The sequence below is a fragment of the Lactuca virosa genome, chromosome 4 (genome assembly GCF_052849685.1).
Source record: "Lactuca virosa cultivar CGN04683 chromosome 4, Lactuca_virosa_CGN04683_v6, whole genome shotgun sequence".
Taxonomy (NCBI): domain Eukaryota; kingdom Viridiplantae; phylum Streptophyta; class Magnoliopsida; order Asterales; family Asteraceae; genus Lactuca; species Lactuca virosa.
In genome coordinates, this window is record NC_136429.1 from 152,926,625 (window position 1) to 152,941,032 (window position 14,408).

Below are 14,408 nucleotides of genomic sequence, written 5' to 3' on the forward strand. Positions count from 1 at the left end.
AAAATTAGGAAAATCTTAATATTTTGTGTTAGTTTACGGTTTAATTCCAATTTTTATTTTTTTAACAGAAAAACCCTGATTATTTAATATTTTGTCCAAATTAAAGAAGTAGTCCTTATTTTTTTCAATAGAAATGACACATTAATGTATAAAATTAAATAATCATGATTTTTCTGTTAAAAAAATATATTTTTAATTATAGAAAATTACATAAAGAAAACTCATTTAGAATAACATTTCAATTATTTTTTTAATTCTTCAATATATATCTTTTTTTAATAATAGAAAACTCATTCCTTACTTTCAATCCTCAAACTCCTAATATATATATATATATATATATATATATATATATATATATATATATATATATATATATATATATATATAGGCCTGGTGGTGCATGCAGCCAAGGCAATGGCAACAAATGGTTTGCAAGTGATGGATGATGAAGAAAGTCTTTGTGGGAAGAGAGTCCAACCATTTTTATCAGCCACACCAAGGCAATGTCCAAATTTATTTTCTTTTCTTTTTGATTATTAAAGAAGCCGTGGGTCTTATTACAACCACACACTTGATGTTTTACAGGAAACCTGATGATGGAAAGAAGGAAGATTCTGTAATTACCTTGGGAGAGAGACTGGGTTTAAAGGATCTTTATTCCATGAATGTGATAGATTTATTACTTTTATTTTTGCATGTGTTTTGCAAGTAAAAATTGATCGATATATGTATAATTTACATGCATGCATGATTAGGTTTGGCGGGCATCCATAGGAGAGTTACTTGGGACAGCAGTTCTGGTGTTCATGATAGACACCATAGTCATTTCATCCTTCGAGACAGAATCCAAAACACCAACCCTTTTAATGTCCATCCTCATTGCCATCACCGTCACGATCCTTCTTCTAGCAGTTTGCCCTATTTCAGGAGGACACATGAATCCAGTCATATCATTCTCAGCCGCTCTTGTTGGACTCATTTCCCTCTCGCGAGCCTTTATCTACATACTTGCACAATGCGTAGGTGCTCTACTGGGAGCACTCGCACTTCAAGCTGTCGTCTCCAAAACTATCACACAAACTACTTCACTTGGAGGCTGCACTCTAACCATCATCGCACCAGGCCCAAACGGGCCAGTTGTTATGGGCATTGAGACAACCCAAGCCCTTTGGCTCGAGATAATCTGCACATTCATCTTTCTTTTTGCTTCTATTTGGTTAGCATATGATGATCGTCAAGCAAAGTCTTTGGGTATTGTCATCGTGTTTTCCATCATTGGAGTTGTTCTTGGTCTTCTTGTGTTCATATCAACGAGTTTGACAGGAAAGAAGGGTTATTCTGGTGCAGGGATGAACCCAGCAAGGTGTTTGGGGCCAGCAATCGCTAGAGGAGGTCATTTATGGGATGGGCACTGGGTGTTTTGGGTTGGGCCTACCATCGCTTGCATAGCGTTTTATATTTACACAAAGATTATTCCAAGTAATCATTTCCATGCCGATGGGTTCAAACATGATTTCTTTAATGTTCTAAGAGCATTGGTTTGACTCATTTTATGGTTGAAAATAAATTATAATAAGTTTTGAAATTCTGAAGAATTTCCTATCTAGTATATTGTAGCGATCAAGGTTTTTCATATATTGTCTTGTTTGATGTTATGTGACGATATGAATTGTAATTTGTAAATTTTAATGAAAAGTTGAAATTTTAGGAGAAAATATGCAACATCCCATCTCTTGTAATCAAGTTTAATATTAAAAAATAATAATAATAATAATAATTAAAAAAAATTAGTGAGCTCAATTTGCGGAGTTTAATTTTAAGGGAGGACATCTAATGTTGAGTTATTAAATTATGGAATAAAAGGAAGTCACGGGCTTGTATGGGGAGTGCGAACGTATATGGCTATGTCCTCTACGAACCTATTTTTTTTTACGTACATTAATATTACATATTAGTGACTGACTAGGGATAGAATTTTGTTTCGATAATTTTTATAACAATTATCGACTTATCATAGCATGAATGATTTTTTTTTCTTATATAAAAAATTGTATTTATAGGCTCATTTTAACTTTTCATATATGGCTTTTAAAATCAATAAACCAACAATGAATACATATAAGGATTAGTTAATTTATTTGTTAAATGTAAATAATAGAAATGTTTTTACCATTAGGTCTATTTCAAGAAGATCATAAATATTTTGATATATGTGCTTCCATTTGTCCTGATTTCTAACCCCCAAGAATTTATGGATAGAGAAATTAAGGCGACAATCGAAAGGTTAGTTACTCTTAAAAATTACCTTACTAGCTGTAATGAAACTATATTTGACAATATAAGATGAAAAGAATGTGATGTCTACTGATAGGATTGAATATGACTTTCATGGTGAAAGCATTATTCTTTTAGAATCCAGAATTTATATGATTTGATTTTTATTGCATAGATTGCAAATGTGTTAATGCTAATACTTTTTTGTAATGTGAAATGATTTCATTTATTCTTCTAAATCTGAAAAATTATATTAATTATGGATTCTATAAGTGAATATTTGTAGAGAAAAGTTTAATGCAGCTCGTGAGATGTTTGGATATGTGCTTTGAAAATGATTATTAGGAATTTCAAAACCAGATAATTATATATTTACAACTAGGGATAATGTCCGTGATTAGTTAATTTCTATCATGAAAATTGTGTTTTTGAATTAGACGTTGTGTTCGATCATGAATTTTGGTATATACTTCATGCTCATTTTGCTTTTTTAAAAGACAATTCTCAAATAGATGCGGATAGAGATATAGAAGTAGGAAAGTAAAATAATATAAGGAACTCCTAGGAAACATGCCTTTGCCCATTTATGGTTACTGATTTTGTCTATCCATGTATGACAGTCATCAGATAGAGCATGTCGTATCCTACCCAATCAATCTTTAAAATAAGACTCTCGGTAAGCTTTTCATGCCTCCCAAAACAGAATTTCAATTCTTTCTTGTTAGTCAATCTTTGATCGCATATTCATCAACAAATGTCAACAATAAAGTATGTGATATATGTTTGGAAACACGGCTTAAATGGCCATTTTAATGAAATTAGATCTATCAGATATGATAGCCAAAGGGGTCAAACCTCCAATACATTCTTTCAGTCTTGATAAAAACCATATACATGATTCCCCACTTTCTGTTTTTCCAACATCAAAAAGTATTGAAAGGATTTGGTTATTATCGTCCATACCTACTACTAGGAACATAGTTCCCAAGTATTTCTCTTTTAGGTGGGCTCCATGAAAATAATAGGACGCAAACATGTTTGAAATGCTCGAATCTACACAATAATACAATAGATTAGTAATTATATCAAATATATTTATAACAAGTATAAAATATATACATATGAAATATTACCATGCAACTGATAACGGACAAAAAGTATTCAAATTTGTCGTTATTATCTGTCTTTATATGGGTAATGGTCTGTAACATCCGAGTCACCAGGTATTTTCCCTTCGATTTAATTAAGTGTAATATATGGTAATTGTGAGAAAGACCGTACGCTGGGTGTACATAGTGTAAACACGGCGTACACGATCGAGGCGCGAAGCGGGGGGAGCCTTGCGTACGCTGGGCGTAACCTGTCCAGTTGCAAACCCTAAATTTTAGGGTTTGCACCATATATAAAGACATTAACTCCGTCCCAAACCTCATTCCCTCAGCCTCCACTGCCCCTAACGAGTAGAAATCGAACCCTAAGCCTCTTGCATGCTTTGTGAGCTAACTTGGTGCACTTTTGGGTATTTTTGGTGGTTTTGAAGAAGATGAAGTTAGAAGAAGGAGCAAGAATGTGAGAAGGGCTTGTAGATCCAGGAGTTTAGCATCTTTTCTGACTCATTTGAGGTATCAAGCTTAAAACTTGACCATTGCATGCTTAGTTGTAGTTTTGGGGTGTTTTATGTGACATTTTGACTCCATAGTTGAGATTTCTTGTGTTCTGGTAGTTCCATCCCATAAGAGCTATCCTTCTGGGCTCTTGGAAGCATTTAAAGTCATAAAAATTGGGCCTTGATGGTTAAGCCACAACCATGAAAGTGTTAGACGGTCATAAAGTGTGTTTAAGGACTTAAATCATGTCTTAACCCCCATCCATGCATGCAAAGACATAAAATTTGTAACTTTATGGTTTAGGACTTCTTAAAGGACCTGGATCTATGTTTTGGACGTTAGGACTTAATAGATTAAGTCACAAAAGGAATTCTAAGGAAACTGGTCAGTACGATGGGCGTACCCCTGGTACGTTGCGCGTATTGGGTCAACCTCCCCAAGTGGTCAAGACCAGCGTACGCTGGGCATACGTCACGTCGTGCGTACGCATGCAGAGTGGTTAACATGGGTTTTTGCGCCTTATAAGATTGGGCCTGGATTTGTTGGGCCTCATGGCCTACTGTGGAGTAAGGCCTCTGGGCCTAGGACTGGGATTTATGGTATTGGGCCTTATTGGGTTTAAAGCTTAAAGTAATGGACTTGGGCCTTAAATTGATTATGGAATGGACCTTTGGGGGAAAAGGCCCATTAAGGAAAGGACTAGGGGACCTTTCCTTGGGACATGTATTAGAAGTTGGGCCATAAGAGAGTTATACTTGGACCAAATAACTAACTAGGAGACTTGTTATGCTTTAGGGAAAGGAGTCTCGAGCCAACCGAGGAGCACGATTTCGGTACACAGTTGAGGTGAGTTACCTTCCCGGTATGAGTGGTTCGAAGGCACTAATGTCGGACCACTAGTATTCGTTACAGTAGAGATAATTGTCTTTGTGATAATTGTCTGGTATGTCACTATCTGTTGAGATTTATGTGTTTGTATGTTATGTTATTACGTGGTAGTGATAGGGGTGAAATAGTCCCCGTAACCGGTCGAAAGGATCGAAGGGGTAGGCCAGCACCCAGATATGCTAGGTAGTATGTGATTTATGTGTATATGATAGGGTATTATGTGGTAGTGGTAGGGGTGAAATAGTCCTCGTAAACGGTTGAAAGAGATCGAAGGGGTATGCCAGCACCCAGGTATGCTAGGCGGTTACCGGTTGAAGACCGAAGCAGTAGGCCAGCACCCTGATATGCTAGGAGGTTACCAGCTGAAAGAGACCGAAGGGGTAGGCCAGCACCCGGATATGCTAGGCAGTATGTTTATTGTATGGTATGTGGTATGATGGAGGAACTCACTAAGCTTCGTGCTTACGGCTTTCAGTTTTGGTTTCAGGTACTTCTTCTTCGAAAGGAAAGGAGTCGGCATGATCACAACGCATCACAACATGATTTCTGCACATGAGATCATTGGGATTTATACTCTGATGATGTTTTATTATGACATGTTTTGATTATTGTCATATTGGTTTTGATATGGGATGACAGTATGGATGTTTTTAGACTATTGGTTTTAAAATTACTTGATTAAAAATGAAATTTTTGGTCCTAAATTTTGGGATGTTACATGGTCCCTAGATTCTTCCTCTATAAAATGTTACAATATAAAGTAAGTATTTGATAGCTTTCTTCATGGGTCCCTCTCAACAAATTTAGAGCATATATTTTTGTACTCCATGCTTGCCAATACAAAATATGTACACTAAGTTGGTCAGTTATAATTCGTTGGATCAGTTTTCCATACAACATATTCCTTGTACTATAAATAATATGTCCTTCAAGAAACGACCCAACACTTTCTTGTTGGCTTGGCATGATGGGGATGAAGATGTGTGTTTAAGGAAGTGTGGCTTTCATACGGATTACGAAATTGAATGAATTTGTAGTGTTATCTTTTGTGTCCCTTAGTTGTCATTTACAATTTTTGGCTAAGAAAATAGCTTCAAACTTGAATGTTGTAGATTTTCTCACTCTAATTTGAAAGCCCTCAATAACACATTTAAATCTCAAGCTTAAGCTCTTCTTTTCTTTCGAACAGTTGAAATAGATTCACATACAAAGAGTGATTTTAGGATATAGAACCTTTACATTTTTTCATATGATAATTCGGGAAATGCTAAGTGGTCTATGCATTTCTTAATGAGTGGTCTTGTTTCTTCAGAATTTGAAAAATAATAAGTGTACTTTTCTTTTCAGGCTTGTTGGGGATCGATTTCCTCCTCTCTAGATTCAATCTCTTCCCCAACAAATTCAGTGAGGCTCTAAAATTGTTCCATTGGGTCCCCATGTGGAATTAAATTTCCATCATCAACCAATAATATTAGTTTTGCCTGATCATTTGCAGATTCATCAAAATCAAACGTTGGACCAACATCAGCAACAACCTAACCTTTTTTACAGAACATCACCCCTTTCTACATGCCAAATGTAAGAAGGTACATGATTCTATGTCATATGTAATAATTACTATTTTTGTTACTTCTGGCACCAGAAGACCCATTGCCACTAAAGCAATTTTGTAAGAAACTGAAATTTAGAGGAAGTTGAATTTTAGTCAAATACTGACTAAAAGGGAAAAATGTCAATTATAAGAAAAAATATGACAATATGAAGTTGTGACTTCATGAAAATGGCCAAGATAAGTTGAATTCACTTAGAAGATGTAAGATGAGTAAGTTCAAGAGCAAGAATGCATGAGAAGATGAATTTTTTGTCAAAAGGGTAAAATAGGAATTTTATGCTTTTTGACCAACTTTGTGACTTAATAGATTAAGACCGTATTAAGTCAATGAGAAATGACTTAACATAATTTTAGAGTATGTTCCCAACTTCGTGTGGATATAAAGATCATATAAAACCGGTAAGAAATGAATAAGTTATGCTCATTAGAAGTTGGGACAAAAAACCCTCAATTCTAGTCATAATGTACCCACAAACCCTCCATATCTAAGCTCTGGCGATTTTGAGGTTGGAGAAGGATCAAGAAGAGATCAATGGTTCCTGTGGCTTGGATTAAAGGTGGAAAGTGTTGGATTAAGGTGTCTAAGGTCGTAACTAAATTGGTATGATGTTGATGAATAAAAAAAATTTGTTTAAGGTTGCCCTCATAACCAGGAAATGGCTTGGATTGATCAAAGGAGAGAGATAAATGATCTATTAATATAATATATGATTAATATATTAATTAGAAATAGTATTAATTAATTAAGAATTAATCATAATTAATCTGAAATTAATTCGAGATTAATTGGAATTGATTAAAGGTGCAATGGGTGAATTGTAATTGTTCAACAGTTGAACAAAAAAAGGCAATTCAAAAAAAGTCCATGGCATGGACGGTTTTGGGAGCCTCTTTAGGGTTTCCAGAAGCCTCCTGCTTGCAGATAAGGAAAATATTTGAATTAGGGATTAAATATATTATTTAATCATTCAAATCTGGATTCATCTTCAAGTTAGCTAAATTATAAATAGGACCCTTGGACATCTAATTTTGTGGCTTATTGTAACGCATGCAACTTTGGGCTAGATAATTAAGATATAATAAGTGATAATTATTATAATTTGAACCCTCGAATGGGGAAATCTCTAGTCTTGTGTGTCGCAGACTACATATTATAAGTTTTTTTAAGGAATTTATCGGTAAGCGATAAAATGACACTTTGATAGAATGTTATTTAGGATAAATAAGTTTAAGCAAATTTTCAGTAGTTGTTACAAGGATTCTGTACATATAAAGAACTCTGAAATCTGACTTCGTATGAAGAAGTTATATTTCTTCAAAGTTTCACGATTAAACCGACACAGCTATGCGTATAGGAAAAAGTGAATCAGAGTTAAGTTTCTTATTAGCCTAAGTGATTTAAACGAAAGTTGTAGTAGTCGTAAAAGAGAGAACATGCATATAGAGAACATCCAAATCTAACTTCGTACAAGGAAATTATGATTTTTTGAAGTTTCAGCGCGATAGTGCGGACATAGAAATCGAAATTCATATCAGTTGATTGTTAGCCTAAATAATCTAAACGAGAGTTGAAGATATCATGAATGTGTGCCCGTCGATATAAAGAAAGTTAAGAACGGAGTTCATATGAAGGAGTTATGAATTTCGTAGGGACTTTAACAGTTTAAATCAGTCCAAATATGAATTTTAGTTAGAGCGAGAATTAGTTGTTGAGATCTTAATGAAAGTTGTAGAGCTCGTTGAGAGGATTTCAGGGATATAAAGAACGTTGAACATGGAGCTCTTATGTGAAATTTATGGTTGTCTGAAGATCTACGAGAATTTACCTGGACTGATGACGTGGCAACACCTGGTGCCGCCACGTGGCCATGTCGGATAGCCGCCCTCTCCAAGAGATCGGGTGACGTGGCCCATTTCGATAGCGACACTTGGATCAAAAAAAAATACGGACACGTAGCACCTTCTAGAATGAGGTGACATGGCCCATTCCTGTATCGACACGTGGCAAGAAAAAAAAAAGCGAGCCAACACCACGCTGAGGCGCGACACGCCTCTTGTCTGAGCGTGGCGCACCCTCGCTTATATATATTCCGCGTTTTTAGTTTATTTCTCACACCAAACCTTCCAAACACTCTCAAATCCTCCCAATTTCTCTATATCCAACTTTAAGGTTTTTATTGATCAGTTCGGGGATTTAGTGCATCAGAGTGGTCGGGAAATAGAAACTTTCTACTCGGAGTTCTGTCCGTTCAACTTCCCGGTTTTCGCTAAAACCTTTATAAGTTAAGCTACATTTATCTTAATTCAAGTGTAACTTATATTTATATTCATATTCGTTATTATGAATCTATACATAAGATTTATCAGTGATTCCATGTCATAATACTGATTGATCTACTTACAGAGGTGATGTCCAGGCTAGATTTAATGAGGTATTTAAAGTGGGATTTCCAAACAATATAATTTATATATACTAAACGGACCCTACCTAAGATATGATCTTACCTGGTTGCTCCTTATCAGCTATAGATCAATATACATTAGGATTATTAAGGAATCTAGACTATCATTAGTGTCTCAAGGAATATAAGACTAAGACTTAGTGATATTCGTACCGAGGTAACATCAAAGGAAACCTCAAGGTGGGTGGCAGAGTGCTGCCGAATTCACCAGTCATCCACTTTTGTCAAGTGAGTGCATAGTTACTTTCATCTTACACATAGATATGAAGTATTTAGATAATTAGATGCTATATGTGCTTATTATCTGTGATTAAGATATCCTGTGCAAGATGAAATAATATAAGATGATTTTTATAAGATTTATAATGTATATTTATTTTTAAAGTTATAATGCATTGGGAAGTGATGGGTGATGAAATATGAATAGTGGTAAGGGTGATGGGTGATGAGGGAAGACACATGATGAGGGTGATGGGTGATGAGAGATGAAAACGATGATAATAGGCATTCGCAGTACTATTATACTAATTATGTAGTCATCTAACAGAGTATAGGTGACGACCACAAACTATTCTGGACAGTCCAGTGGAACACAGGTAGGTTCACAACCTATAGGTGATGAACTACGTGTTCAATTGATGTACTCTATTCCCTACTAACATGTATTGCGGAGAAATCCTTGTAACAGTATTGGCAGCTCAATGTTGCGCGATGATTCTTAGGATAGATCCTTGGAGATGAATATAGAAGAAAACGGGGATGGGTAGTTGGGTTAATTGTTTGATGTGAAATAGATAATTAAACTAATTAATTATATTATTGTGGGTTGAAAACCCTATGTACTCACCAGGTTTCCCAACCTGACCGACTCATTTTCTTTGTATCACAAGTAGCTGTACGAAGGTATATAATGTTTGGATCTCATGAGAGATTCGAGGAAATGTAGGCCATTAGATGTTGTAAGGCCAGTGATGACTACGTTTTTGCTTATGTTTCTTGTATTAGTTTTGACATCCCAAGTTTTTAATAATCAATGAAAAACATTTCTTCGAAAATACTTTTTATGGGACAAATTCTACAGTTATAAATAAAATTTGTTTTAAAATAAGCATAAATAAAAAAGGTCTTTTTGGGCTGTAAAAATGGGGATGTCACACTTGTCATACCTAGAAGGTGGAGAACGATATTCTACTCCCCCTCTCCCCTCTCTCCTTCAATCTCAGGGTTTCTTGAGTTTTGGGTGTGAACCATTAGAGGCGGCCATACTTTTGGAGCTAGTTTTTCAAGGAGACTACAAAGGGTTTTGATTAACTTGTTTCGAATCAAGCAAGAGGTATGTGGTTCTATTCATGAATTTGATTAATAGGATTTATAGTTTTGTTTCAAAAGTATGTTGCTATTAATTGAGAAAAGACATAGATCCTTTTAGGTTGCATGTACCCTTAAGATTTCAGTGAAATTCCGCATGTACAATCTAATAGTAACCTAAAAACCCATCAGTGGTATCAGAGCCATCCTTTTCTATTACTAGTGCATAAGAGATGAAACTTAAAAAACAAAAAAAAAAATGATAATCTGTTCTGGCCACATCATGGGCAGTCCTCTGCCACGACGTGGTGACTGCCTGAAAATAAGAATTCAGAATTTTCTTGCCTTATTTAAAAGATAGGATGATTATGTCACACCCCAAAACCGGAACGGGGGAAACGTTCGGGGGTGGAGGACGTCATGTACAGTATCACAACAAAGCATAGTAGTAAACAAGCAACAACATCATCCATTGCATTAATAATATAATTTAATACAATTATGTTCTGTGAAGTTTATAAGACACCAAAAATGTAAATCAAAATAAGAGATGAGTCTTGAACGAGCTCCATCTTCTCAAAACCTGGCATCGGTACCTGTCTACTGATGAACTGAGAATACAAGTTATTTTGAAAGAGTTTATCAGCTTTAAAGTTGGTCAGTTCATAACCATTTTAGTGTCAGTGTTTGTATGAAAATGTTTGTAAGTGCTTGATGTATAAGTTTGTAAATGTTTGTAGTAAATGTTTGCATCTCCTAGAAAATCCTATATTTTCTACTAAACGTAGCCTTCTACCAAGGCATCAAATATTTTGTATGTTTGTTTCTTGTAAGAGTGTGTATTTTCCCAAGTGTGACTATCATTAATCAAAATTATAGTTTTACATTACCTTTTATGTGAATAGATCACAATGTGAATGCAATGGGGAAATAATAAAGTACTGTAGTGTTGTATTATAGTAACTACTGCTGTACTTTCTACCTTAATCCGGTCGTTAATTAAGGTTTAATGTGAGATGGTTGCGCCATACTATCGACTAATAACACGACGATGAAAGACGTCGGAAGAAATGACATTTGGCACCCGTAGACTTGCAAGTCCCACTGTAGCGAACAACAAGGTGTAGGATAGTCAATCCAGTATAGATCTATACACAAATTCACGCTCTCCTTCTAGGAGACTCTAGATACAAAACGAGTCATGACAGGTGATGCCATGCCCCGAAACAGTGGCTCACATTTATGTTATAGTATTCTTGTATATGTTTTGTATGTACTAGTGTAATGTATGTTCTCTCTGTCTAGTATGTAGTATGTTCTCTTTGTTTCTCATCATAGTATGTTCTCTTGTATAATGTATAGTATGTATTGTTTCTCATAATTGTATGTTCTCTTAGTTTCTCATAATAGTATGTTCTCTTAGTTTCTCATAATAGTATGTTCTCTTAGTTTCTCATAATAGTATGTATTGACTCATGTATGAACTGACTCTTTGTATGTTTCATTGTTCTAGTAATAGTATTAGTAACTTCCTAAACTATACCTATTATAGTTTACTAGCAATGTTGTTTGTATGAATGAACATGTTTGTATACCCTTGCTACCCAAAGGTATTGAACTGAATGAAGGAACTTTTATATCTATATACATATACATAATATATAACTAAGATTCAAACGACCTTCGGACAAACAACCGATACCCTAAGTCCACAACCAAACAAGGAACAGGAAGTAAGGTGAGCTATCAGTCCTAAGTCCTTTCAATCCTACTTATATAACTATATCTATATAGATACGCATTTGACAAAATATAAGTTTAAAAGAGTTTAATAAAAGTATTTAATATGTAAACGAGTTTATAAAACGATTTGAAGTAGTTTGTTTCATAACACAGTTTGAAAAGTAAGAAAATCCATATGTTTGATAGTTATTAATCACATGTGATTGATATAATAACTATAATGTTTCAACTTGTATCCCCCCCCCATAAAAGCATTTAAAATCATTTAAAAGGTAGATTAAGGGGTATGAACTCACCTGTAGTGAGTGGTTTGGATGAACGAGTGGTATAGGATGCTAAGTGTCAAGTGAAGACTTGAGCACACACACGGATCCTATTTAACATATAATGACACATATATGTTTCTAATTAGTGTTTATAACACCTAATCATGAAATGGAGCAACCTTAGGGACTAGGAAACACTTGTTATGAAGTGTTAAACCACATAGGGTTGCATATAAGGGGTGTAGGGCCTCACATAGGAGTTTACGGCCCAAATGGTAATTACCACATGAGTTTACGGCCCATGGGTTTATGGCCCAGTGAGTTTACGACCGTAAACTCATGGTAACTTGTACCATTTTGATTATTAAGGTCCTATACTCATCTTGGAAGTGTTCTAGACCTAGATCCAAGGCTTAGGAAGGTGTTTGTGGCAGCTTTGCACCAATAAGTAGAGTTTACGGCCAAGGGAGATTGCCTTGGTCGTAAACACCCTTTTGTCCATGATTTCTTTGTGTTTTAAGGTCTTACAAGTTAACAGGAAATGTTCTAAGTTCAAATCTAAGCCTTATGATGGAGTGGTGGCACAAATGCACCACTTATTAGTGTTTACGGCCCAAGGAGATTGCCTTGGCCGTAAACACCATATGTTCTTGAGTTCTTGATGTTTTCTAAGAGTTTAACAAGTGATTCAAGCATATAATAAGCTAAGAGTAGTGTAATTACTTATAAGAAGCTTGTAAGGGTGTTTAAGGTCCAAGAACACTAGTGTGTATTCTTGGTGTTCTTGGTGAAATGAAGAACACTTGAAGATCTATCAAAATGAAGAGATTTCATGGATGAAATCATGTAAAATCACTAGATATTGAAGGATATCAACTAATCAAGGGAAGAAACACTTACAATCTTGAAGATTTTAGTGAAAAATCGGATGATACTTGAGAGCAAAACCGAGTTCTAGGCCTGAAAGTGGTGAAAGTGGTAAAAACAAGTCTGACTTCGATTGAAGTGAATGGTTGTACAAGATAGAAATTTCGAGTTGTCACATCATCCCCCAGTTAGAGAGAATTTCGTCCCGAAATTAGAGTTTAAGCAAATAAGTAGTTACAAATAACTAAGTAAAAAGATGAGGATATTTCAGTTTCAACTGATCCTCACGCTCCCAAGTGAATTCAGGTCCTCGCTTGGCGTTCCAGCGAACCTTCACTATCGGGATACGGCTTTGTTTCGTTTGCTTGACCTCTCGGTCCATGATTTCTACAGGTTCTTCCACGAAGTTGAGGCTCTCGTTGATCTCGATCTCGTCGAGTGGGATTACAAGAGTCTCGTCGGACAGACACTTTTTCAAGTTTGAGACGTGGAAAGTAGAATGTACGTTACTAAGTTCGCGGGGTAGATTCAGTTTGTACGCTACAGGGCCGATTCTAGCGAGAATCTCGAAAGGCCCTACGTATCTTGGATTTAGCTTTCCATGCTTTCTGAAGCGTATCAAGCCCTTCCAGGGTGAGACTTTCAAAAGAACCCGGTCTCCCACCTGGAATTCCAAAGGTTTCCTTCTTTTGTCTGCGTAGCTTTTCTGTCGGTCTCTAGAGGCTTTCAATCGTTCATGAATCTGAACGATCTTCTCTGTCGTTTCCCGAATGATCTCCGGACCTTTGGAGCAATTACCACTTCCTCTAACTCCAGATCGTGTGTTGTATAGCTGGCTTCGAGTGTCTTAAGCTGACGGGAGGCATAGGCAATGACCTTACCTCGTTGCATCAGAATACAACCGAGCCCTTGATTTGGATGCATCGCAATAGACCACGAAGTCTTCTATTCCTTCTGGGAGGGATAGTATCGGTGCGGTGCATAAGGCTCGCTTCAGCGTTTGGAACGCTTTTTCTTGCTTCTTTTCCCAGTAAGAGGCCACGTCCTTTTGGGTCAATGTCGTAAGAGGTTTTGCAATTTGGAGGGAAGTTCTGAATGAACCTACGATAGTAGCCAGCGAGACCTAGAAATTTACGAATTTCTGTAGGTGTCTTCGGAGCTGACCAGTTCCCAATGGCCTTGATTTTGGAAGTGTCCACATGAATTCCCTCTTCACTAACAACGTGACCCAAGAATTTGACTCTTCGAATCCAAAACTCGCATTTAGAGAACTTCGCATAGAGCTTCTCTGATCGTAATGTTTCCAAGATCTGACGTAGATGCTTACTATGCTCTTCCTTACTACGAGAGTAGATAAGTATGTCATCAATGAAGACAA

At 36.0% G+C, this 14,408-nt stretch overlaps 1 protein-coding gene across 1 annotated transcript; it reads left to right on the top strand.

Moving 5' to 3' along the window:
* The first annotated feature begins 395 nt into the window (after nt 1-395).
* On the top strand, nt 396-1,718 carry LOC145107560 (uncharacterized). Its single transcript, XM_079044464.1, has 3 exons — nt 396-503; nt 589-670; nt 759-1,718. Exons 1-3 carry the CDS (start codon nt 418-420, stop codon nt 1,545-1,547), a joined length of 957 nt encoding a protein of 318 aa, XP_078900590.1. The 5' UTR covers nt 396-417; the 3' UTR covers nt 1,548-1,718.
* Nucleotides 1,719-14,408: the final 12,690 nt, after the last annotated feature.